This window comes from Eurytemora carolleeae, unplaced genomic scaffold (genome assembly GCF_000591075.1).
Source record: "Eurytemora carolleeae unplaced genomic scaffold, Eaff_2.0 scaffold807, whole genome shotgun sequence".
Taxonomy (NCBI): domain Eukaryota; kingdom Metazoa; phylum Arthropoda; class Copepoda; order Calanoida; family Temoridae; genus Eurytemora; species Eurytemora carolleeae.
The window spans coordinates 136,155-161,730 of NW_019397120.1; the positions used below are offsets into that span (position 1 = coordinate 136,155).

The 25,576-nt window shown below is 31.6% G+C and overlaps 2 protein-coding genes across 4 annotated transcripts; one reads left to right on the forward strand and one right to left on the reverse strand.

Moving 5' to 3' along the window:
• Positions 1-662: 662 nt before the first annotated feature.
• On the reverse strand, positions 663-24,393 carry LOC111712076 (uncharacterized). Of its 3 annotated transcripts, none has more exons than XM_023486588.1 (30): positions 24,310-24,393; positions 23,226-23,278; positions 22,297-22,373; positions 16,964-17,045; positions 16,649-16,740; positions 16,264-16,289; positions 15,963-16,015; positions 14,716-14,826; positions 14,008-14,345; positions 13,848-13,974; positions 12,538-12,670; positions 11,683-11,762; positions 11,536-11,593; positions 11,362-11,438; positions 10,947-11,035; positions 10,002-10,080; positions 9,463-9,576; positions 8,925-9,051; positions 7,725-7,803; positions 7,144-7,228; positions 6,324-6,387; positions 5,904-5,962; positions 5,410-5,466; positions 4,833-4,960; positions 3,817-3,909; positions 3,321-3,394; positions 1,989-2,125; positions 1,792-1,905; positions 1,620-1,733; positions 663-862 (listed from the first exon to the last, which is right to left on the reverse strand). In XM_023486588.1, exons 1-30 carry the CDS (start codon positions 24,379-24,381, stop codon positions 754-756), a joined length of 2,901 nt encoding a protein of 966 aa, XP_023342356.1. In that variant the 5' UTR covers positions 24,382-24,393; the 3' UTR covers positions 663-753. The 3 variants fall into 3 exon arrangements, with proteins under 3 accessions (XP_023342356.1, XP_023342354.1, XP_023342355.1); XM_023486586.1 differs by having other exon boundaries at positions 663-858; positions 1,616-1,733; XM_023486587.1 differs by having other exon boundaries at positions 663-858; positions 1,616-1,733; positions 11,683-11,759; positions 12,535-12,670.
• LOC111712077 (acidic mammalian chitinase) lies at positions 20,387-22,261 on the forward strand. Its single transcript, XM_023486589.1, has 2 exons — positions 20,387-20,669; positions 20,730-22,261. The coding sequence occupies exons 1-2, from the start codon at positions 20,484-20,486 to the stop codon at positions 22,188-22,190; spliced, it is 1,647 nt and encodes a 548-aa protein (XP_023342357.1). The 5' UTR covers positions 20,387-20,483; the 3' UTR covers positions 22,191-22,261.
• Positions 24,394-25,576: the final 1,183 nt, after the last annotated feature.

Here is a 25,576-nt window from a genome sequence, read left to right on the forward strand (position 1 = left end):
AAATAAACATAGATAGCTTATGTACGCAAAATCACCAAGAATTGTACAGTCCGCGAACTCATTCTTCTAGGGGTCAAAGTGTACTTTAATGATAAGCGGGGTGGTTTGGTGTTTTAATGGATTTCATAATTATTAAACCACTCAGGAGTAAATTTTTTTTGAGAATATCAAATTATTTCACTGAGCAATATATCATATTGACGAGAAATGAAGGACATGGGAAGGACTAAACTAACTTAAATTTCTCTCTACAGAACTCATGTACACCACAAGTACTCAATGACAGCCAATGTTCACAACCAACCTAGGTAATCTATATAATTTAGGAATATCTTTAAAATGTACATCTTTCAAGATGAAAAATGTCGTCTTATGCGCAATCTATCTTTATCTATGAAAAAATGTGACTCCTGACTCAGATACGATTTTACAGGATATATTCAGTAATTTTACTTGCATGTTTCTGTACGCTTGTTTCTTCTGTGCCAAACATTTTCTTTTTCATTATAACAATGTTTAGGGCAGATGGCAAAAAACTAACAATAAATGTACTAGAACGTAAGGAGATGATTCATTTGGTGTACCGTTTCTAAGTAACCGAATTCTCTTAGAAATAAAGGAAAGAAATATATTTTTTAAAATTCAGTAGAAAATTCTTAAAGTTTCAAATTCCACGATTTAAATATTTATTTTCAAAATTTCTTATGCTTGACAAATGATACGACATTGCAGTATTTACAGATATTTGTAGGTTTAAACGGTGGCTTGAACATCCATAGTTATTGAATTATGTTTCTCTGTGAATATGATGACTAACGGTAAACCGGTTTCTTCATCACGTATACGGACTCTTTTAGCCTTCACGTACACAACACACATCAATATATTTATAATACAGTGTGATCCAGAAAACTCTGGAAAAGGAAGACGATTTTAGAACTCAAGTTTTCATTTGAAATAGTCCAATGTACATGAGAGACAGAAATGGGTCAGTTTGCACAGACCATTTAACTTTATAATTAATTTTTAAGCTACTAATACAAATTTTTACTTTAACTAATTCAAATATTGGGCTAATGTCGTCTTCATAATTCAAAGTTTTCTGGTTCTCATGAGTGAATTTTGTTTGGTAAATGATTGAGCCTTTCACATTTTCGAAACTAGTTACTCTCCTGCTCCTTCCCTCTCAAAATTTCTATTCCTTATGTCACTGCAACCTAATGTAGACCTTTGATATTTCAAACTGGTTTTGAATGAGTTCTGTTAGATCAAATCGTCAAAATTAGAAACATCAAAGGTCTACACTGTCAGGTTGAAATGATAAAGGCTCTAGAAAATTACTTTTAGACGAATTTGAACTTCATTTACAGACAAAAATGTTTTGGCAGTTACAGTTTAATTGTCCGAAGTTAACAGAGTTTCAGTCGTCAAAATAAAGAACAAAAGTTTGATGTTGTGGTCCTAACGATCCAACAAAGAATAACTATGTTTTAACTAAAGAAATGGTTCCAAAAATCATAACTTTTCGTTGCTACAAGCTTAATCTTACTTTTATGCTTATGTTGTCTTTCTCTTTCTCATTTATTTACAAAAATTGAATTTGTGTGTTATGTTCCTTCTGAAGAGTTTCCTCTGTTTGTTGTTCATGAATACTAGTTTCTCTGAATACATCCATATCTATTTCAAGATCATTCTCAGTAGCATACTCTTCTATATCCTCCAGTGTAGTAAACCTGGATATAAAAACTTGAAATTTTACGCCTTATTTTTGAATTATAAGGTATAACTGACCTATCCCCCTGTGGTGACCAGTAGATTGTAATATATCCGCTAGGAGCGCTACCGTCGCGTATCTTCTCGCAGACCCAGTTGTTCGGGAGTGGAATCAACAAATCATCCTTGGAACTGGAAATTAACATTTTTCATTAGAGAATGTTTCTCAACAGAACTTATTAACAAAACTTTAAACAAGTTATTTTATTGTTCACCTCAGTTTCAATCCTTCGTCCTCTGAATCATCGTCCTTCCCTTTACTGTCCTCCTCCCCAGCCTCCTTCTTCTCCTTCTCCTTCTGCATTCTTTCCTGTCTCTTCTTCTCTCTCTTCTTCATCATTTCCTGGGCAACCTGGTAAAACAAAACAATTATAAATGCATGCGTTAAACAATCACAGAGTTCAGTTTGAAACAGAGGAACTTTCGCAACAAGAACGTTATTTTCTAAAAATTTTGTATGTTGAAATAAAAGGTACATAAATGCTCTCGGGCATTATACAAAATGTGGCAAAAATATAAAAGTTAACGATTTCTTGCTAACCAGCACGGTGTCCTTGTAAAATGTACATCAGCAAGGCAATCTAGAAAATAAGAAGAAGCACCCGGCATGTAAAGATGAAGATAAACATGATTAAAAACCATAGAGAATAGATAAGTATGGAGTGGAATTAAGTCGAAAAAGTGTAAAACCGCCATTTTGTTGTGCTGTTTCCACACTGCAGAGCCCAAAACTTAAGACAGGGTTTCCTTAAGAAAACCAACGAATCCGGGTTTCACGGATGGGCTTATGCAGTGGATATAAATATTTTTGTTATGAAATATTATGTTATGTCGTTTCTTCATATTCTCCATTTATATTGAATCTCTTAAATCAAAATCTACAAAAATGTTAAGACCCCAAAAAGGAAACTCTAAGGTTTCGTTCAACGATACTCTTTTAAATTTCGGGCTCAGGTGTACTTCACACATTTGTGCTATATATAACCTTTTGTAATAATTATTTATTTTTCTCTAAATCAATTCTCTGAAAACCTGTCATGATTCATGAATTCCCAAGTTCATCTCAGCATAAGCTTTACTTTACATTCCCAAGTTTATTTCAGCATAAACTTTATATATGTATTGCGTAATATTTGCGACATTTACATGAATTTTACACTTTGAACTTCTCTTCAGGCTCAAAGGGACTGAACAAATCCATACCAAGGGATAGTCTTATTTCCCTTCTATTCTGATATCTGTTCTGTGTTAAAAACTCAACAACACGTCAACTACCCAAACTACTCGAAATTGAAAATAAATGTAAATATTTGTATGGTGCTTTAACAGACAGATTCATGAAACGTAAAAACAACAACATTTGAGTAAACTCAAGATGAGATGTTGTGTCATATCAATTTGTATTTTGAAAATATCAAAATGGACAAAAAAAATAATTTTAGGAAAAATATCGAAAGCCGTAAAGTTTCTATTATACACCTGATAAAATTTGTTCACAAAATCTAAAAAAAAGGGATTTAATGTTTATTGTTTTTTAAAAATCCCACCTTGGTTAGATATTCCAGCCTTCGTCTTGTAGCTCGTGAGCTTTCAGATAGTAATCTCGGCTGCTTGGATATACCTACAGTTGTAAACCGGTTTAAAGGGGAATAGAAGTCGTCTTTAGTAAGCCTTTTGACGTCGTTAAGGATTTTATAATCAGTCATAACTTAAAAACATCACAAATTACAAAATCTGTTAATTTCTAATCAGAATTGAAAACAAAGACGACTAATATTTAAACATTTAAAGTTTTTAGGCCTTTTAAAGACTTCAGAAGAATCTAAGATGAAAATTCTAATTCAAAATTGCAGGATAGACAAGTTTGCTTTTATTGCACCCAGAAAAATCTTTACTCTGATTAAAGAAATTACCAAAACGAATTTTCAAAACGATTAGTAAATCGTTCTTCGTTTTCCGTTTTGATAAATACATTTATTGTGGTGAAACTATTTTTTATTCTAACTTTCTTCTAAATAAACATCTAAAGTAAATGAAACTTACTTTTCTTATTTTTCTTCGTCATGAGTTGTTCCATCTCTTCCTCTTCATCCTCCTCATCCTCCTCCTCCCCAGGAACATAATCAGAAAACTTGGCTAAACAATAATTTCAGAGATATTTATTTGTTTCTCAGAACATACATTTTTTAAAGGGAGGGTTCGCCAAAAATTGAACGGGGTATAGGCATGTCGAAAAAATATATAAGGAGAGAATATCCGACTCAGATCGTAAAATCAATTTTTTAATTCCAAACAAATCATTTAGATATTACAACCTATAACCATCGATTTTTTCGACGCATTCGTATACAGTTGATATTTCATAATATATTTTATTTGTTTTATATATGATGCAATTTAAACGACGATTAGTTGGCCGCTGCAGGTGTCTCTGCTCTCGATGTTTCTGCATGGTTCCACGTACAAGAGACACCTAGCGGACAAAAAACCGTTGTTTTAAGTGCATTCTATATGAAACAAATAAAATATATTATGAAGTATCAACTATAATGCGTCGGGGAAAAAAACGATGGTTATAAGTTGTAATATCTAAAGGATTTGTTTGAAATTAAATTTCTTTTTTTAACGATCCAAGTCGAATATTGCAACTTTCTGAATTTGTATGGACGCTACGTTCTTTGGTAAGAGTCGTTTTTTAACAATTTTTTCCTTATTGACGCAACGGATAGAAATAAAATTAGTAGCAATCACCATCGAATATTTTTGCGAACACTCCCTGTAAATAAACTTTTCTGAAAATTATATGAATTTTTCAGTCTCATTTTTTGTTAATTTTATTTTCATTAATAATAGAAATACTAGATTCACGTTAGTTTCTATTAAATAATAGAAAAAAATCTAAAAGTCATGTTTTTATATTTGTTATGTTTTCAAGTTTAGCAATAAAAAAATGACGATTTTATTCCAAGTCATCTACATTTAAGTCATTTAAAAACAGTTGAGAAATTTGAGAAAATTTTAAACAAAAAATGTAAAAAAAAGTAAAAGTATGCAAATACCTTTCATAATAGAGAGTAGATCTCCTATTTTAGGAGGACGGATAACACCACTGTCCCTGGTAGTTGTCGTCTTCTTCAGAATATCGTCTTCCTTGGGATCTTCAGGCTCAGCTTCCTTCGCGGGTAACCTGTCGTATTAATAGAACTGTAAATTAATTAATTATGACTCTTCATCTATAGAGTCAGGTCCGATATACTACGGTGTTCTTAGAAGCTTTGTCTGAACAAGTATGATTTTGATATCCATGTTTTTGTTGCTGTAAACCGCTTATTTTCATTTGTGGGTTATCTGCAAAAGTTACTTGCGTATTTCGCATATTATTCTCCTGGAACAACGAAGAAATTGTTAAAATTGAAGTCAAGCGCTTTCAAGTGGAGAGTCAATAAAAATTACAACGACATCTTCTTTAGTTCAATGAAGATAAAGAAAAAAGGGGAAAATGTCTTTAAATGATTTGTTAATTTTCCCAAAATAATAAAATTGAATACTCTCTACACATTTAGAAGCATTTTGCTCCAACTTGATCTTTGAAGTCAAGGCTTGTAAAATAATTTCTAATTAATACTAATTACTAACGTTTTAGCCGGAGTTACTTGAATTTGAATCATACATTCTTGTCTCAACCGGTGCAATCTAAATATATAATGATAATGATAATGATAATGATAATGATAATAATAATAATAATAATAATAATTGTAAATAAAAAGTCAATTCAAGACAAAATAATTATTTATATTTATACCAGGTGAAATACAGTGAGACCTATAAAACTGTGGAAAAGGAGAACAACATTTAGGCAATCTTTTGTGTATTTAATGTTGAAGTAAACAGTTATACAAGTAGCTTGAAGCAACTTATTCAGTGAATTGGGTTTGTGTACACTACACCATTGCTTTGTTTCATATTAATTGAATTATGTAAAATCAAAACTTCAGACGTCTTTCTTTTCCATGATTTTCAGAAGCTTACTGTAAAAAGATTATAAGATTTGAATTTAAACTGTTTGTTACAATCCTTCTAGAACTGCAGTGAAATTACAGAAACTTCTCTTTAATCCAAGTTTATACCTGAGAGATCTGTAAAGCTTGTAAGGTCCACCACAATTAGAACAAGTCCAAAGAACTTCCTTAGATAGCATTATTTAGTATCAAGCATTTAATTATTCTTTATTTCATATTTATAATTAATTTATACAACAAATAGATTTCAACAAAAAATGTGAGAAATATTTCTCAGCCAACTCTATTTCTAATATTTTAACAAAGAGACAGGATTCAAAGAAATAATTTCTAACTCTTCTTTTATGCTTTACTGTTTCAGGGATGGTTTCATAAATAATTCATCTTAAATTTGTTCACCCCTTATTATGTTAAATTTGACTTTGGGCACAAAAAAAACTACTAGTTTTTGGGACACAATTCGATAATGAAAAAGAAGTATAAAATATTCTAACGGACTAGGTATCTAACGTTTTCTACTAAACTTACCTTTTCCTTTTGAGCTTGAGCCTTAGCTGCTGGCACCTTCTCAACAGACTTCTTCGAGTGCTCGCTAAAATACAAGTTTATCAAATAATCTTTGTAATTTTTCCTCATACTCACCCTTTTTTTAAAACAATAACGTTGCCATGTTCATCATTATGAATATATTTTTATAAAACAATAACATTGCCATGTTCATCATTATGAATATATTTTTATGGGAAGTCCCGGAAGGGTAATTTTTAGAAGGACAATTTTATGTGGATTTGATTCGCAATAATAATAAATATTAAAATCATCGTCAGTACAGTCTGTAATCTGGAAGTTCTAAAAGACAACCGTAAAACCACAAAATTTATCCTGTATAACATCTCAGTTCTTCTACATTAGGTTTTGCTTAAAATAAGAGCCCGAAAGTTTTCAATGATGATTATTAAAATATTTTTAAAAAAAGGTTTCTTTAAAAACATACTTGAATAGATCTTCCGTTTTGTTAATATATATATTAAGTGTATTTAATAAAAATTATTATATAATTTACTTGATAAAACTCATTTTATAATTTACTTGATAACAATTATTTAATAATTTACTTGATAAAATTCATTTTATAATTTACTTGATAAAATTCATTTTATAATTTACTTGATAAACATTATTTAATAATTTACTTGATAAAATTCATTTTATAATTTACTTGATAAAATTCATTTAATAATTTACTTGATAAAACTCATTTTATAATTTACTTGATAACAATCATTTTATAATTTACTTGATAACAATTATTTATAATTAACTTGATAACAATTATTTAATAATTTACTTGATAACATGATTTGACAGATCCTCTGTGTTGTTAAACTCCCTTCCACAAACACCACACTTTACAGATATACTCATATCATCCTCTAAATATATACAACCAATTAATCAATTAATCAATTAATCAATTAATCAATTGAGCAATAAACCAAATGATCAATTAATTAATTACAAATTAATCATAACATTTTCTCATCAGAGAAAATTTTAAAATAAAAAATTAAACAATTACAAATGGTGGATGTCAATGTCTACTACACTTAGTGTTGTTAATCCTTTTAAATCGGGTTATAAAGAAAATTTAATAAAACTTTCAAGATTTGAAAACTGTATTATATTAGAGTTTGCTTTTATTAAACTTTGCAATATCTTTATTCTAAAATAAAAGGGTCCGAAAACGATTGCGTTAACATATGTTCGTTTTTGCATCGTTTTTTTGCATATATCTTCTGCCTATATAACTACCAAAAAACAGAAGTCTACAAGAATAGGTTCACACCCTTTGCTAACGTTGATTGTCAAAGTCTACCAGTACCACAGTTAACAGTTAATTAATCAATGATCAAATGAATAAAGATGAACCTGAATTATCCTCAACCTCCTCCTCCTCGTCTAGAACAAGATGGTCCTCATCCTCTACACCTGCAGTATCCCACAAACCCTGAAGTACTTCATTCTTCAATTTTTTAATCATTTAGAAAAAATTTATTTTCCATTTTCTACTTTAGCAATGGCGCTAAATGAATGGGGTTGATTTTTTTTGTGGGGGGGGGGTGTCAATATTTTCACTAATCTTCTATTTTTCAAATCCAACCTTTAACATGACGCATCTACTATATACGCAAGCTACCCAGCCTTACGCAAAACATTGTTGCCAAAATACTACTCGCAATACCTTCCGCTGTCTGGTTGCAATCATATAAATAGTTTGTAAACTAGTAAAAGCCTCTCTGTTAAAAAGTTACCATGATCAGTGAATAAACGTCCATTACTCAAACTAATCTTTTCAAGTAAGTCATCTTTTTTCATAGAAGTGTTAATTAGAATGAAAAAGAGGTTTTTTTAGTCTTTTATTGAAGTACGTTTTTTAAGTTACTCAGGGGGGGGGGTGCATAGGTTCTATGAGTGATGTTGCCCATTATGAGCATTTTGTGAAAATTTTAGGTTGATCTGAGCTTTGCATCAGGTTCAAGTCATTTTCGGTTTTTCGGCAGAACCTTAATTTTCGATAGAGAGCATTGACCTCCAATTGAAAATTTTCTTGTTAATCTGTTAATTGGAGGCTTTATGCAAAAATTTCGGCTTTTTATATAAATTTTTATGCAAAATTTGGTGACACAAAGTGTCGAATTGAACAAAATTCGAGATTTTTTTTCTGAAACTACTTGCACATAAGTAAATAAAGTTAAATCAACATTTTTTTGCATTTCAATACTAATGTTTGACATCACCCATAGAATCTAAGCACCTTTTAATTTCTGATTTTCACTTTTTGTGTGTCCCCATACAAAATCTTTATTTAAAAGAAATAGCCTAAGCTATTTTAAATTCTTTAACTTCACTTTTAAACTCCCTTGATCCTCCAACCCCCCCCCCCCCTCCATTTTTTAATCCCACATTATTTTTTATAGCCTTTCCGGATAAAAAAATACAACGATTTTTGGCATTGTTTTTTGTTTATTGTAATGAATGATTGATTCTTCAAATTCATTGTAAAATGTAATTTAGAGAAATTTTAAACCGAAAAAAGTTTTAGGCTTTTAAAATTTTAATAATTTTAACCTTTTTAACATGTTCTTTATTATCCTGTTGATCAGGAGAGTGTCCTCGTTTCCTTGAGGCTGGTAGAATATCCTTCTTAGAATCAGTTTCAACCTCGAGACTACAGTTTGTGCAATCACACGGATCCCTTGGAGAACAACATTTAAGAAACCAATTTGCATTTTCTTGTTGGATATTTTCTAATTGAAATTATGAAAAATGACAAGTTTCTTATTTAGAAGCAAACTGATAAGTTACTATATTTAAAAATCAGTTTCTTGTTTAGTTATATACAAGGTCACCCGCAGCACAAAGGATAAGACTGTAAATGCGACTTGAAAGCTGAAATATGACGCTCCCAAGATTAAAGAAAGTCTTCTGTTCTCAATGTAGTCTTTAACTGGCCTACTGAATGTTTAAAGAAAGAAAGATGTAACCCTAAAGTCAAAGAATAAAAAATTAGTCCAAAGAGCGTTAGGTAAGCTGAAACACAAGTAGCTTAACCTTTTCGTTATATATTTTTTAACCAGAGGTTTTATAATTAAAAAAAAATACTTACATATTATCCTCGTCATGAGTCTCCATATGTTTGAGATAAATATGCTGGTTGTTGGATGTAAACACCTTTCCGCATGCAGTACACTGGAACCCATCCTCACTACTCCTGTGCTCTCTACGTACATATTTGTATAAGCATAAGGTTGTACAATATACAATATATATAATGTAAAATAATTATGTAACCGACATAACAACTAGAATCAAGATTCCAGAAGGAATTTTCGATCGAACCTCATGTATTCTCTTTATTTTTGTATTTTCCTGATATGTTCCTGATGCTAGTAATTACCTGATATGTTCCTAATACTGGTATTTACCTTATATGTTCCAGATACTAGTACATTTACCTGATATGTTCTGATACTGGTATTTACCTGATATGTTCCTGATACACTCGTATTTACATGATATGTTCCTGATAATGATATTACCTGATATGCTCCTGATACTGGTATTTACCTGATATGTTCCTGATACTGGTATTTACCTGACATGTTCCTGATGGTATTTACCTGATATGTTCCTAATGGTATTTACCTGATATGTTCCTGATGTTCGTATTTACATTGATAAACTTGACCACACTCCCTGCAGTACCAAACCTTCTTCCTCCTCTCTAACAACAAAATGTTAAGATTAGAGAGATTAGAGAGAAATGTTTGGTGAGAAACAATTTTTTTTCTCTCGTAAATTCTGTTAACTGATAATTTTTGCTTTAAAGAACCAGGTAATAAGTGTGTAGTGCAGTAAAGAAATGTTAGAAAAAAAAAACATATGTATTAAGGATTTAAAAGTTATATTTATACTACAGGGTGTCCCAAAAAACATGGGAATTCAGTGACGAATTCGATATCGTCTTTTTAAATAATTCTTTGATTTAGTATAGTGATACCTAATGAGAAAGCTGTAATATGTAAGAGTTTCGTCTGCTATGTTTACAATTTGTGTGTTTATGTTTTGACTGCATACGGTTGTACTTAGTAAAACAAGAAAATTGCAGTATACAAACAGAGTAAACTTGTCCGTCTTCACTGTTCATCGTGCGGAGACATTATAGACACATCTTTACAGTCTTCTACCCTTTTCATAAAATAAACTCTAGCAGACATAATAATATTATTGCTTTTGAAATTATGTATTACAATGCTAATTCATAACAAAGACGATATCGAATTCGTCACTGAATTCCCATGTTTTTTGGGACACCCTGTACAAGGCAAATAAGTAGAATAATTGTTAATTCAGATTTCATAATAATGAAAAGGTGAAAATCGCTGAAAAAAAACCAGTTTTGACAAAATAAGAAAAGGTTTGCATTAGTCTTGGGAAGTTGGGGTTCGACTTAAACATAATAGCTAGTCCTCATTAGTAATGTATATAATTTAGTTTTTTAATTACAAAGTTTTAATATTTAATGAATCATAAACACCAAATTGTTTGTTCAGATCAGCAAAGGTTTATGATGAAAACTGTTATTTTTACCTAAATGTAGCTTTGAATGATGAGATTTATACGCAGCTTCATTTTTCAACACAACATTGCACAGATCACAAAAGAAGTATTCATTTTCACTAAATATAGAAAATGTACAAGTGGAACAAAAAACAAAACAAAAAATAATTTCAGGATTATTCAAAGAAGGTAACTAATTACTCCAAGCATATCTTTATTTTACAATATTTGAAGTATCTAAGTGTTAAAATATCAGGTTACAAAGATATAGGAATTGAGGATTTAGACTTTTTCTGTGAAAATTTTTTTTAACACTATCCGCGTAATTTAGATTAATGTTTGCTGCCCATTGATCAAAGGAAAATAAATTGCAGATTAAGAAAAATATATTAATCAATTGGAATTATTCTGATTATTTGATTGATATATCATGGTATTATCCCACCTATGTGAAGTGTGAAGGTGTTGTCTGTATTCTCGATCATCTTGAAATTCCTCAGAGCACTCTTCACAGCTTCGTTTCTTAATAATTAAATTCATATTTTCAGTTTTATTCAATTATTTATAATTTCCTAATTCACTGTTCCCTGTTCCTGTTCCAAAAACCAAACATTATTACCTCTCCTACTTTGTTCTGCATCTCCTTATGTATCTCAAGATAGTTGGACATGTGGTGTCTGAAAGAAAACAGAAATTAAAAAATCTCAAAAATGTTGATATGATGTTCTTTGTACTTTTTCTTATATTAAGTTGGAAATCTGTTCACCTGTATGAACTATCCTTGAGGAACCCAATATGACACAGCTGACAAAAATATTTAAAGTCGTCTTCGCCCACTTTCTTCCCCTAGAATATTTTACCAAATAATAAACACACTTCTTCTACTTTCTTACGCTAATATATTTTACAGAATAATAAACACACTTCTACTTTCTTCCCCTAGAATATTTTACAGAATAATAAACACACTTCTTCGACTTTCTTCCCCTAGAATATTTTACAGAATAATAAACACACTTCTTCGACTTTCTTCCCCTAGAATATTTTACAGAATAATAAACACACTTCTTCTACTTTCTTTTCCTCTGTACATATCATACATACACTGTACATGTCATACATATACACTGTATGTTATAAGTTCCTACACTGTATATTTCAAGTACGTAGATTGTTCAGTAAAATAAATTTACTTTATGTTTTCCTCCAACTGACCTAGCCTACTATACCTGCTATGTGAAAAGGGATAATTTGAACATTTTTTAAAACGCTGATGTCTACGGAAAGGTATATTAGACTTTGATTCTGGCTACAATACGGAATTAGGAAGTGGGCAATGACCAAAAAGACTGTTAAGGGTGGGGCACTTTATGCACTTGTTAACTTCCTTCTGTCATGAAGAAATCTTTCCTATGAACTTTAAACCCTCGCGGTTGGAAATATGAAAAAACTATTCGTCAATTAGCAAGACCGAGCTCTGACTTTGAGAAGTCTCGATAGGTTAGATAGATTCCAAAATTGTTAAGTATTTGATTTATGTTGAGTTTTGAAGGAGTGATTGACAAAATTCTGAGGCAAATGTGAATATTGTAGATCATATGAAAGGTACAACTAGTTGTACCTTATCTTCTTGTTTACTAATCCCATGGTAGGACATCGTCATCTTCTTAAATATCTCGTCCTCTAGATCTCCTCCTTCAGCCTCTTCAACCTCATCCACAACCTCATCCTCTTCTTTTACACAAACATTATCACTAAAATATAAAACTCTCTAACTATAAAACAACGTGGCTCAATTTTATTTCTTCATGATTATTTTTTTATCATTTCAAATAAGATTTGTTTAACTACATCACAACTTATTTACATAATCAACATTCATCTATTTTCATATTATTATTAATTAATTTTAAGTTTGATGGACCTTTCTAGGTTACAGTAAAGAACCTGTCAAATCTTTCCCTGGGATGTTTAGGAAGATGAAAATTTCCCTGTATGATAATTGAAGGACTGCAGTATGGATTTGGTGAATCATATTAACGTACTAAGCCTAGGGGTGTCAGAAATGATTTTTTTTGCATTTTTTTGAACACGTCCCATAAACCTAAAAAAGTTTAATTTTGATAAAACTTTTTGTTCTGGATGATTGCAAATATCTATCTCAAACTTTCTTAACCCAGCATATTTTTTCTATATTCATTTAGTTAAGAGTTTGAGTTAAAATAAGTATTGATAAATATTGCTTTATATCGAGTAGATATCCTTGAACATATCGATGTGAAACCTTTCAGAGAGTAGGAAAGATTCTGCAGAAAAAAGTTACCAAACCAAACAGAATTTTAACCCTCAAGGGTCAGAGCAGGATAATGTCTTTATCCGAGGAAAAGAGGTAGTTTGGAAACAATTTCTAAATATACCAAAAACACAAAAACAAGGAAATCTAGAAAATTAATTAGAAACAGGTTTTAAAAAATAGTTGAATCCCGCTATTTGATAAAATACTTTTCTTGTCTGTCTGTTTGTATTCAATAAACTAAACGTCTAAAACGGCTAAACCGATCGGGCCTTAAAAGCAGTGCATAGGATCCATTTAATTTTGATGCGGATCCGGATCCTGGATCCGCACTGGAAAACAATTTCTTTAAGATTTACTGAATTTTCATTTCTTTAAGATTTACTTTTTTTAACAAAAAATAATTTTCAAATTTTTGTTTTATTTTTTTCGCTTATTTTTATCCTAAAACTAAATGAATCATTCAGAAATGAGGAAATTTTTAAAAAAATTTTAATTTTTAACACTTGGATCCGGATCCGTGGATCCATGAAGCCAAAATCTTGCGGATCCAACGGATCCGGATCCTAAGCACTGCTGAAAAGCATATGTTTGATAAAATATAAAAAAGCAAGATATTAAAAATTTATTTAACGAACCTTCCAGCAACTGATAAGTTTGCCAATTTTATTAATTTCAACCCTGAAGGCTGGTCAGCCTGGTCAGCCCGGTCAATAGATAAAGGATCCTTCAATTTTGGAAGAACTGGTTTCAGTACACTAATACCTGATATCATTAATTTTTTAATAATAATTATACCTGGTTTAGCTACTGAAAAAATAGTTTTCATGTTATTTAATACTTCACTCGAAACTAGAAGTTTGGATGGTGTAGAAACAGGTTTTACAGTCTGTTTATAAACTTTCACCAAAACCGGTTTTCCTTGACCCACCGACTGAATGATATGATTAGTTCCAGGTTTAGCAGTAATCTTTTTGACCTGTACGGGCCGTACAGGCGCTTTAACTTGTACCGGTACTCTAACCGGCCCGACTGTGGATTTATTTGAGTCTTTTCTGAGACCAGTAGAAACTTTAAAGATTTTTCCTCTCTGCTCCGGGACTAGTATATTCTTTATATCTTCCTCAGCTTCCATTCTACAAAAATAAAAATCATTAGTGAATTGGAATTATTTTAAAGCAAACACTTTTACAAAGATTGCTTCGACAATTCATAGCTTCATATTCCTTTATGGCAGAACTTTATGTTTTTGTAAACAAAGTTTATAAAATATTTCTTCATCATTTTTGGGATAACGACATTTATGATTCTTTAAAGTCAGGGGCAGGTACAGGAATTTACTAAGGGGTAAGGAAACTCAGAATTTTCTCTCCATTTTGAATTGCTCCCCCCCAATTCTTTAGAGGGGGGGGGGGGCAATTTTGTGAGCCATTGCTCCAAAGCTCAAAACTGTATCCGCTCATGCTTAAAGTACTTTATTTTTAGTGAAAATCTATAAGATATTACTTGACTATTGGTTCCAAGATATTGTTGTCTTTACAATATTCTTCGTTCTGATCAATGGTGTCAGTAGGCTCAGCTATATCATCAACAATAGAGATGTCAGCAATATCATTCCTAATCCCAGCTTACACATTATATATTTTCAAGCACAGAAATATCTTTCAAAACTATTTCAATAACATCTTCAACTTCTGACCGTGACCACTTAGAGAGAAAACTATTAGCTCACTCTTACGTAGATGTCGTGCTTTATTAATGGATAGTATGCACTCTAATTTAACAGTTCAGTACTTTAATGGATAGTATGCACTCTAATTTAACAGTTCAGTACTTTAATGGATAGTATGCACCCTGATTTAACAGTTCAGTACTTTAATGGATAGTATGCACGCTGATTTAACAGTTCAGTACTTTAATGGATAGTATGCACGCTGATTTAACAGTTCAGTACTTTAATGGATAGTATGCACGCTGATTTAACAGTTCAGTACTTTAATGAATAGTGATTTAACAGTTCAGTACTTTAATGAATAGTATGCACGCTGATTTAACAGTTCAGTACTTTAATGGATAGTATGCACGCTGATTTAACAGTTCAGAGCTTTAATGGATAGTATGCACGATGATTTAACAGTTTGGTAATTTAGTGGATTTTCAAAATTTTCAAAATCGAATTTTGTTAAGAGGCAAATTTTTTAAAATTCGATCATCCATAAACCTACCCTAGGGTCACGTGAGGCCCAACAAAAATTTGGGCCCGATCGGTTCACCCGTTTTGACGTTTATTGGATACAACAAACAGACAGGCAAACAGACAATCAAAGTATAGAAGTCAAAGATAGGCCTAATGTTTTCTACCGATCTTAGTTTTTTTTACAAACCCTGGAAGATTTATAAGAATTAAAAAATATTTTAAGGTTTATCTTTAATGGACAAAAAAAATGAAAAACGGTTTGGAATTGAGGTTCTAACTTTTATTATAGACCAAAAAACCTTAAAAACAGCATCAAAGTTTAAATAGTTTGATATTCATATGGTACTAGCTTGGGAACCCAGCTTTCCCTGGAACCTAAACTTTCGCTATGAAAATAAACCTACTAAGCTTCAAACAATTCCCGTTGTTCCACCGAGTTTCCCAATTAAAATTTGAGGCAAATCGGTTAAGGGGGTTCCTGTCTTATGTTCGTACAACCAAGCAAACAGAGAGACAGACAGATAGATAGATATAAAATATAGATATGTGTATTTTCCTGTTGTGAATTATACTGTTAAGCCTTGGTATTAACCGCTGCTGATATTCATACTAAAGCAAAAAACAATTATTAAAATGATTCTCTGTATAATTTTCACTCCATATTTTAATTTTATTATGGGTTAACCCTCAAAATCTCTTTTTGTTCCAGCTCTTGACAAAAAATTTGTACATTCTAATATAATCATAAGTTTCGAATGAGTTAAATGAACGTAATATGGCTTAAATCAAATTTTAAAAACACCCCCCCCCCCCTAAAAAAATGAATTATTATTATTTATCTTAAAACTCTGTCTTACCTTACAATCCATACAGATATTTCCACCTGAATAAAAAATGTATAATTTTTTTTCTCTACATTTCTACATAGTTTAGGAGGTTCATGAAGTAAACTAACAAGATGTGATAATATTCAAACTTATATCTATGGAGCCTGATGGTGTAAATCTTTGATATTATCAAACTTTAACGTTTTGATCTCACAGAATTCATTGTTTTAAATATCAAGGTATACACTATACATCATTAGTTTACTAAGATAAAAGGATTAGAAAATTAGAGAACAAAAATTGGTAAACATATGTCCCTATCGGTTGTACGTGCTTATTGTAGAATATTGCTAAGATTATGATAAATGTAGTAATAACTTTTTAAGACCATGAAGCAAAATTTGTTTGATGTTACCTATTGGAAGCACTATGGAGTCGTGCTTTAGTATAGTTTTGGACATGGCATAGGTAACAGTGCACATGACAGTGCAGTTTGCAGTGTCAAACCTAGAAAAAGTTAAAAAAAATAATAAAATCTAATAAAAAATAATTTTTCAAAAATAAAAATCTTTGGTTTGCGTGTCGTAGTGTAAATTTTTTCCCGATCAACAATTTCAAATTTAAAGTTGTTTAAAAAAGATAAGACGACGGGAAAAAAGTTTTTTAAATCGCCGAAAATTGGTCATACAAAATCGGGCCTTTTTGTTAAAAAGTTGTTTAAATGTTTTACCTGTGGCCATAATGACAGCAAGTATGTTGGCTCTTCCAATCATGCAGTAGTTCTCTAATATGTCTCTCACATATACTCCAGTCTAAACAGTTTTTATTCAGAAAGTTCTAGGTGTATCAGAACCTTCATCTTTGTTTTTAACATCTGGGAGGAATATGCTGCCCTGTCTCAAGATTAGTTAATATTCCTCCCGGTAATGTGCTAGAAATACACCAATGGCATTTCTAAGTGTATATTGTACAGTGTACATAATATACCTGTCTACGTATTGTTTATATAAGAAACCAGGGGGGATGATAGTTCTCTACCTGTGTACGTGCTCAGTTAGCTGTACTGTACACTTACAACTGTTAACTAATAATGATATAATATAGGTTAGGCCAGAATCTCCTTATAATAATCAAATATGCAGTACGCTCTCGGTATAGTTCCTGGCTAAAACAATTAGTAAAGGATCAGCTCAGCGTACATCATCACTCTATACACTATAACCTCGTTGTAAGAAACTTAATCAGAAATCCAAACAAAGTTCATATTCTTTTCTTAATTTGTATCTACTTGTTCTATTAAGCATGAGGGTGCGTAGTTCATTTACTTTAAAAACCCAACCTTATCTTTTGAGTCATGTTTCAACTGCAAAATATTTAAAATAGTACTTAAAGGGACTGTTCACATAATTTCAAGTGATTCTTTACTGTGGCACGCCTGATTCACAACAGTGCCCTTTATAGCTTTTCTTTATAAAATATGAACAAGATATCCTTGTTTTTTTTAGAACTGTTTTTTCTTCTTTCTGGTTTCTTTGCAAAAATGACTTTTTTTTAGAAACAATCAGAACTAAACACTCTTTAAGGCAGAAAGACAATGTTATCCTTATGCTCCTGTCCGGATTAGACTCCAGGCCGTTAAATAAATTAAGTCTGCCGTCCCTTTCAGGAAGCTGGAGTGTACCAGTTGACAGGCGCTATGTCATTTGTCCTTCAATCATTTGTCCTACACATCATTTGTCCTATACGGTGGGGGAAAACTTCATTTGTCCTACACATCATGCATTTGTCCTACGGCTCATTTGTCCTACACATCATTTGTTCTACAGAGAGGAGATACCATCGTTTGTTCTACACTTCGATTGTACTCTTCACTTCAATTGTCCTACGGAGAGAGAGAAACATCATTTGTCCTACAATTGTCCTACAGAAATACAATGATTTTCCTGAAATGGATAACATCATTTGTTCTATAGTAATGTTTAAAAAGTTGAATTTAATTTCATTTAATATGTTCAATAATATGCTGTCATCTCACCTTATTTTGGATTAGATTAGGTTAAGACAATTTATGGGCCGAGCCCTGCGACTAGGATGGGCTAGAGGACCGAGCGCAGCGGCATCTTGAATGTTAAATAATATGAACGTCTCTCACCTTATTTTGGGTTAGGTTAGGTTAAGACAATTTCTAGGCCGAGCGCTGCGGCTAGGATGGGCTAGGGAGCCGAGCTCTGCGGCCTCTTAAATGTAAAATAATGAGCTGTCTCCCAAATTTTTTCCCTCGTTGTGTCACATTTTTTGACCCTACGTCATTTTACCCTTAGTAAATATGTTTAATATAAATAGTTAAGGTAACAGATATATATATATGTATATTTTTTTTATGATGTGTAGGACAAATGATTGTAGGACAAATAATTTCAGGGCACGTGATTGTAGGACAAATAATTTCATGGCACGTGATTGTAGGACAAATGACATAGCGCCCCAATTGACACTGATATTGGATGTCAAATTTTAAATATTCTGTAGTTTACGTGCAATCATTTATAACTACAGTGAGAACCAGTAATTGTGGAATAGGTAGACGACATTAAGCAATAGTTAAGTGTATTTTATGGCGTTACAAAGCAAAAAGCTTTACAAGTAACCTATCCAATCATTTATTTACTAAAATGGGTCTGCTTACACTGCACAACTGCTGTGTCTCATGTGCATCGGACTTTTTAAAGTTATAACTTGAGTCTAAAAGTCCACTTCCTATTCCAGAGTATAATTTTACGGTTATTAACTTAGTTTTATACCAGTTTAATCATAGATAAATTCCTAGTCCTAAGAGCGTAAAGGATTTCCAAATATTGATATTTTTCATACATTCAATCGTCTTCTTATATTAACCAAAATATATTCCAGTTCAAAACTAATAAATTATACAGAATTTATTAGTTTTCAAAAGGAACTGAGTTCTTGTCACAAACTTTAATTTTCTAATCACCATGAAGTAAACAAATTGATATTTCAAATTTAACTGTTTGATTTAACAGAATACTTAAAATATCAAATGTCTATAACATCAGGTTGCAAAGCTACGGAGATTTAAAAAAAGAGTTTGTTGCAAGAACTGTTTCTAATATATTGAAAATTTAAACATTTATATAATCTTTGCTCGAAAAAAACGCTTAGTCAATCAAATTCAACCTATTTTATGCTGGAAAAATATTTGAGAAAAATTCAAACTTTTGATTTTTTTAAAGTGTTATTCAATATTTATAGTTATGTTTAATATTCTTGTACTTTCCAAATTATATCTTTTATCTAATGCTCTGATTAAATAAATAAATAAAAGTTTGTTCTTCAAATGTTACTAGAAAAATGAGATAAAAGCGAATCTTACAAAAATCTGCAAATATAATATAATTATTTAAGTCAATGATTTGCTAATAATCTTTCAAAATTCCTTTTTGTATCTTTACAAAATCTTCAGTTTAAAAAAAAGAATTTTTAATTGAAGAAAAAAACAATAAGTTATTATTCGCTAAAATCCCAAATTTATATATTTTAAAATGCAAGAAATTTTTAAATAATAATTAAGAAAGTAGTAAAACACTTTCTAAGCAAGAAAGATAACAATGTTTCATAAGAAAGAAATCTTTTTAAGATAAGGACAATTCTAAGGAATAACAAAAAGTGCATTAATATCTCAATTATTGATAAATGATTTTTTTTTTTTTTTTGAAAAATAATATGAAAAAATATTATTTTTATCTGTTCATTAGTGAAATAAACTATCAAAAATCAGACAATACATAAATATAAAAAAAAAGATTGCGCAATTTTCAATATAAGAAAAAACTAGCACTTTGTTAGTAACTTCGAGCTACCAAAATCATCTCGTACAAATTGTTCAAGATTAGGATCATAATGTTAGAAATATCTAAACAAACTTTAAATTTTTACCAAAATGTTCAATATTCCAAATAATTTCTTATAATAGCGTTCAATTGTGTTCTAATTGTTATCATTGACGGCTTTTTGCGTAACAAAACTTTTGAACAAATTAATAATTCTTATCAGTTTGTATAAATTCAATGTTTTTTGTTTCTCTCTTTTATTACTACAAGAAAAGGTGAGAGAGCTGTTCCTTATTATGTATACTTAAAAGAGGAATGTATTTCTTTTAAATTGACTATATGTAATTTATCCATCTGTTCCATAAATGAATAAATTTGGGAAAATTGAATTTTAACTATTAAATGAATTATTACTTGTGTATTGTAGATTTTTTTAGGATGAAAAAAACAGTAAGAACATTGTTCCTACTGGGACTGCTAGGGTTTTCCCAAGCTAATATTACAGATGATGAATGTGAGGATCAAGAGTTTCATCTTGATCCAGATGATTGTCCAAACAGTTATTATAGATGTTACAAAGGCCCAAATGTAAGTATTATTGTTAACTTAATGTAAAAAAATTTGGATTTGACTTGTTATTTTCTTCAGAATAGTTGGAGTGTAGAGCATCATACTTGCCCTCCTGGTACAGGATTTAATCCAGCAATTGGTAACTGCGATTGGACTGGCAACCTTCCTAGCAATATATGTGATGGTGTCACTCACAAGCCTACAGGACCGACAGAAAGTCCAACAACAACTGTAGTGGATCACACAACAACCAGTTCTTCAAATCCAGGAAACAAGAAGAGACTTGTGTGTTATTTTGGGGCTTGGGCATTCTACAGAATTGGATTTGGACAGTTTGACATAGATAACATTGATCCTAATCTATGTACACATCTTTGTTATGGCTTTGCTAATATGAATAACCAGACTTGGGAGGCTGTTGCTTATGACCCATGGTACGATCTTGCACCTTGGGATGAAGGATGTGATGGAGATCATTGCCATTATGATAGTTACAGAAGGTTTAACGCTCTTAAACAACAGAACAGTGAGCTTAAAACTCTTTTGTCCATTGGAGGATGGAATACAGGATCAGGACAGTGGTCTATTATGGCAGCAGATCCCAGCAAAAGGTCAATTTTCATAAAAAGTGCAGTAAAATTAGCCACAACCTTTGGTTTTGATGGAATTGATTTTGACTGGGAGTATCCCGGAGACAGGGAAGGGTCTGACCCTGAGCATGATAAGGAAGATTTCACACTTCTTGTAGAAGAATTTTCATCTGCCCTACAAGCACAAGGTCTCATTCTTACAGCAGCAACATCTCCTGACCCAGTAAGATCTGAAATTGGGTATGACATTCCTAGAGTAGCTGCAGCACTAGATTTTATCAATGTAATGGATTATGATTATCACGGAGCCTGGGACAACTTTACAGGTGTTAATACACCCCTTTATGGAAGAGTTGAGGAAGATGATGTAAATCATCCAGGACATTTTTTCAATGTTAATGATACAGTTAATTGGTACATAGATAGTGGTATGCCAAAAGAGAAGATCAACATAGGAACAGCAGCTTATGGAAGAGGGTTTACATTGCCAAAATATTCAGAGAACACTGGACTTTATTGTCCAGCAATAGGAGGAATGCCTGCTGGACCGTACACCAGACAAGATGGTATCTGGGGATATCTGGAGATTCTTCAAGCTTTTAACAATGCATCCCTTGTTAATCTACCAGGGGCAACTCCCAAAGAATGGCAAAGAGTGGTTGATGGATGTTACATGGCACCTTATGCTGTAAATGGACCTTACTGGATTGGTTATGATAATGTGGAATCTATTGCTTTGAAGGCAAAGTATGCAAACACAATAAATGTGGGTGGAGCAATGTTGTTTGCACTTGACCTTGATGACTTTGATGGACTTTATGGTGAAACATATCCATTAACTCGAGCTGTTCGCGCTGTATTAGATTCTGGAGAAGGTTTAAAACCTGATCAAATTCTAGGAGAAAACTCTGGATGTGAATCTGCACCTATTTGTGACATAGCTGGATGAATTTTTTAGTTTGTTAATACTGCTATGGAGTAAAGATTAATTAACAATGAACATTAAACAATGAACCTATGGTTATTATATTTTTTTTCTGAATAAAGTGGATTACCTGTAAAGTCAGTATTAGGAGAGAGGTAGTTGACTGAAACCCTTGATAATATTACATAACTGGTCTGTAGTGTGTACCTAGAAAAACTTCACCTTTAAAACTTAAAAAAGAATTGTAGTGGCTAAAATTCAAATTGTGATAAATGAACTCCCAAAGTTATTTATTTACACTGACAAGTGTTCACTGACCAATATTAAAATGTAGGCAAAAAATTAACACCTGGAGAATCAATAATTGGTCAATCTCTGTACAAGCAGTGTGAATGTAAACCTCCTTAAATCAAGTGTGAATAGAAAATATAATTTTGCTGTGATTTAACTTTTATTTATTCTTATCAAAGATCAGACTTTGGAGTATTTATAGCCTTTATTCTGTAAATAGAAATCAATGATTAAAAGAAAAGAGGTAACTCAGTAAAAGGTTCTGGTTGATACAAACCCATTCATAATTAAAATATGATTACCCCCTCTCCCTCCCAATTTTATTGTTTAAACTGATTGGAGATATAATTTTATTAGGATTAGAATAGGAAACATCATATACTACCCAACAGAATTAGAATAGGTAATAGGATATATAACCTATTAGGATCAGAATAGGAAACATGATATACTACCTATTAGGATTAGAATAGGAACCATGATATACTACCTATTAGGATCAGAATAGGAAACATGATATACTACCTATTAGGATTAGAATAGGAACTAGGATATACTACCTTTTAGGATCAGAATAGGAAACAAGTTGCACTACCTATTAGGATCAGAATATGAAAAAAGATATACTTCCTATTAGGATGAAAATAGGAAAGAAGTTATACTACAATTAGGATCAGAATAAAAACATGATATACTACCTATTAGGATCAAAATAGGAAACAAGATATACTACCTATTAGGATCAGAATAGGAAACAAGATATACTACCTATTAGGATCTGCTGGGGCATGATCCAGGTCCAGTAATCGTGATATTTCGCCCTAAATAGATATACAGTGGTAGGCGATTATGTCAATAGAAGTAAGACGACTTTTTTATTTAAGTTTTGATCTTAAACAAGCTTTTTTCTAAATACAAGTTTACTATAAAATCAAAGAGAAGCCTTATTTTAATTGACAGCTTCTTTTTACTGCTATGTCCACACTGTTAAACAGCTTGATATAAATCAGAATTGAAATCGAAAGTCGTCTTCATTGTATTATTATAATTGCCTACCACTGTCTATTTTTAAACTTTATAATGTAATTTCAGACCAGTTTAAAGGCCGGAAACAGAGATTACATGTTTTCAAGTATTAGCCTTGTTCAGATTCAAAATTACAGTGCACTACATCTATATATACATATACTTTGCTTTTCTGTCTGTTTGTCTGTTTGTTTGTTTGTATCCAAAAAAACGTCAAATTTTGTGTGGGACCTCACATGACCCCAGGAAAGGTTTATGGATTATCAAAATTTCAAAAATTAGCCTCCCAACAAAATTAAATTGTCAGTACTTTACTTTCATATTTTTTTATAAAATCTGCGAACTTTTTTTGTTATTGTTTTACAATATGTTTTCAAAGAGAAAATGTTCACAATTAGAATAAAGATGAGTTCAAAGCGCCCTAAAAGCCTAGTAATTATCAAGAGACTAGAGTATTTAAAATTCTGACGAGAAAAATAATTTTTCATACAAAACTATAGAAAATTAAAGTTATTGATCCCAACTTTAAAGAAATAACTGTAAACCTAACTAGTCTCGCAAATCTAAAGATAAGAAACTAAATTCTTACATGACTGTGTATATGTATCCTGTTTAATTTGACGATATATAAAGAAGGGGGGGGATAGGTCCCCCTTAATTCTATTTCCTACATTTCTTTTGTACTCTTTCCCCTATTCTATACATCTAACAACTCTGATTTTATTTTTTCGATGAACTCTCTCAAATTAGAGAAATTATATAATACTGTAACAAGACGAGTTGTGTAGAGAATGAATCATGTAATTGTAATAGAGTAAATACTAACTTTACAGGCTGTTTGAAGGTAGGGCTTCATGTGGCAACATGTTTCATCCATTTCCATACTGAAAAATGTCATTGATAAATACTTAGAAGTTAAGCAAATGCTATAAATAGAAAAATAAATAAATTCTAGTTCTGATCAGAATTCTTGCTGAATTCTTAAAAATTGAGCTAGGAGTCAAGATCTAAAATTGAACTAGGAGTCAAGGTGTAAAATTGAGCTCGGAGTCAAGGTGTAAAATTGAGCTCGGAGTCAAGGTGTAAAATTGAGCTCGGAGTCAAGGTGTAAAATTGAGCTAGGAGTCAAGGTGTAAAATTGAGCTAGGAGTAAAGGTGTAAAATTGAGCAAAGAGTAAAAGCGTAAAATTGAGCAAGGAGGAAAGGTGTAAAATTGAGCTAGGAGTAAAAGTGTAAAATTGAGCTAGGAGTAAAGGCGAAAATGGAGCAAAGAGTAAAGGTGTAAAATGGAGCAAGGAGGAAAGGTGTAAAATTAAGCTAAGAGTAAAGGTGTAAAATTGAGCCGGGAGTAAAGGTGTAAAATTGAGCTAGAATAGAAGTAAAGAAAAGGAGTATGATTGAGCTGAATGTGTAATAAAGCTGGAAGTAGAGGTGTATAGAATGGAGCTGGGAGTAGAATTGAGAAAACATTTTTTAAAGATTTTTGAAAGGAATTCTTCCCGCAACCCTCAAAAAGTAAGGGCACCATGAGTTTACAGAAGGATACATTATAATATGTAGTCCTTAAATTGGGACTATAGTGTGCTACAAAGGGCAGGAGGGGGTTAGATAAGGATTTCCTAGGGGAGGGTAGATTTTAACAATGTGCGATTTTATTAATTTCTTTATTTATACCATAAAGGTTGTCCATTATAAATTGAGACTTTTTGAACAGCTTATAAAATGGATAAGTCACCAATATGAAAAATCTGTGATGATCAGCCACCTGTGTTCTGGGAGAGCTTTATATTAACATATAGTGCAAGTACACTACTGCATTAAATAATCGATTTTTTGGTAAAATTTATCTATGTTAATTACTTCAAGATGATTGAGTAAAAATGGACGAGGGAGGAAAGGCAACCTCCCCGCACAGCTTCCGAACGTCATTTTAACTATTTGCGGCAGTGCACGTCCCCATAGGGCTTCCGAACCTCTCCAGGACTAAGTCGATAATTTAAGCACGCTAGTCATAGTCAACAATCAAAGTTTTGAAAAACCAAAACATTGTAGATTTTGTTTCTTTTCATTGGATATCAACTTTCTAAACGGGG

Excerpts from the sequence above, each read along its gene's own strand:
- LOC111712077 (XM_023486589.1), top strand. The coding sequence starts at position 20,484 with ATGAATTATTACTTGTGTATTGTAGATTTTTTTAGGATGAAAAAAACA. Across the intron at positions 20,670-20,729 it reads GATGTTACAAAGGCCCAAAT|AATAGTTGGAGTGTAGAGCA; the intron begins GTAAGTATTATT and ends TATTTTCTTCAG.
- LOC111712076 (XM_023486588.1), bottom strand. The coding sequence starts at position 24,381 with ATGACATTTTTCAGTATGGAAATGGATGAAACATGTTGCCACATGAAG. Across the intron at positions 17,046-22,296 it reads TCCTAATACTGACTTTACAG|ACTGGAGTATATGTGAGAGA; the intron begins GTAATCCACTTT and ends AAAACTGTTTAG. Across the intron at positions 9,577-10,001 it reads GAACATCAGGAACATATCAG|AGAGCACAGGAGTAGTGAGG; the intron begins GTAAATACCATT and ends ATATGTACGTAG.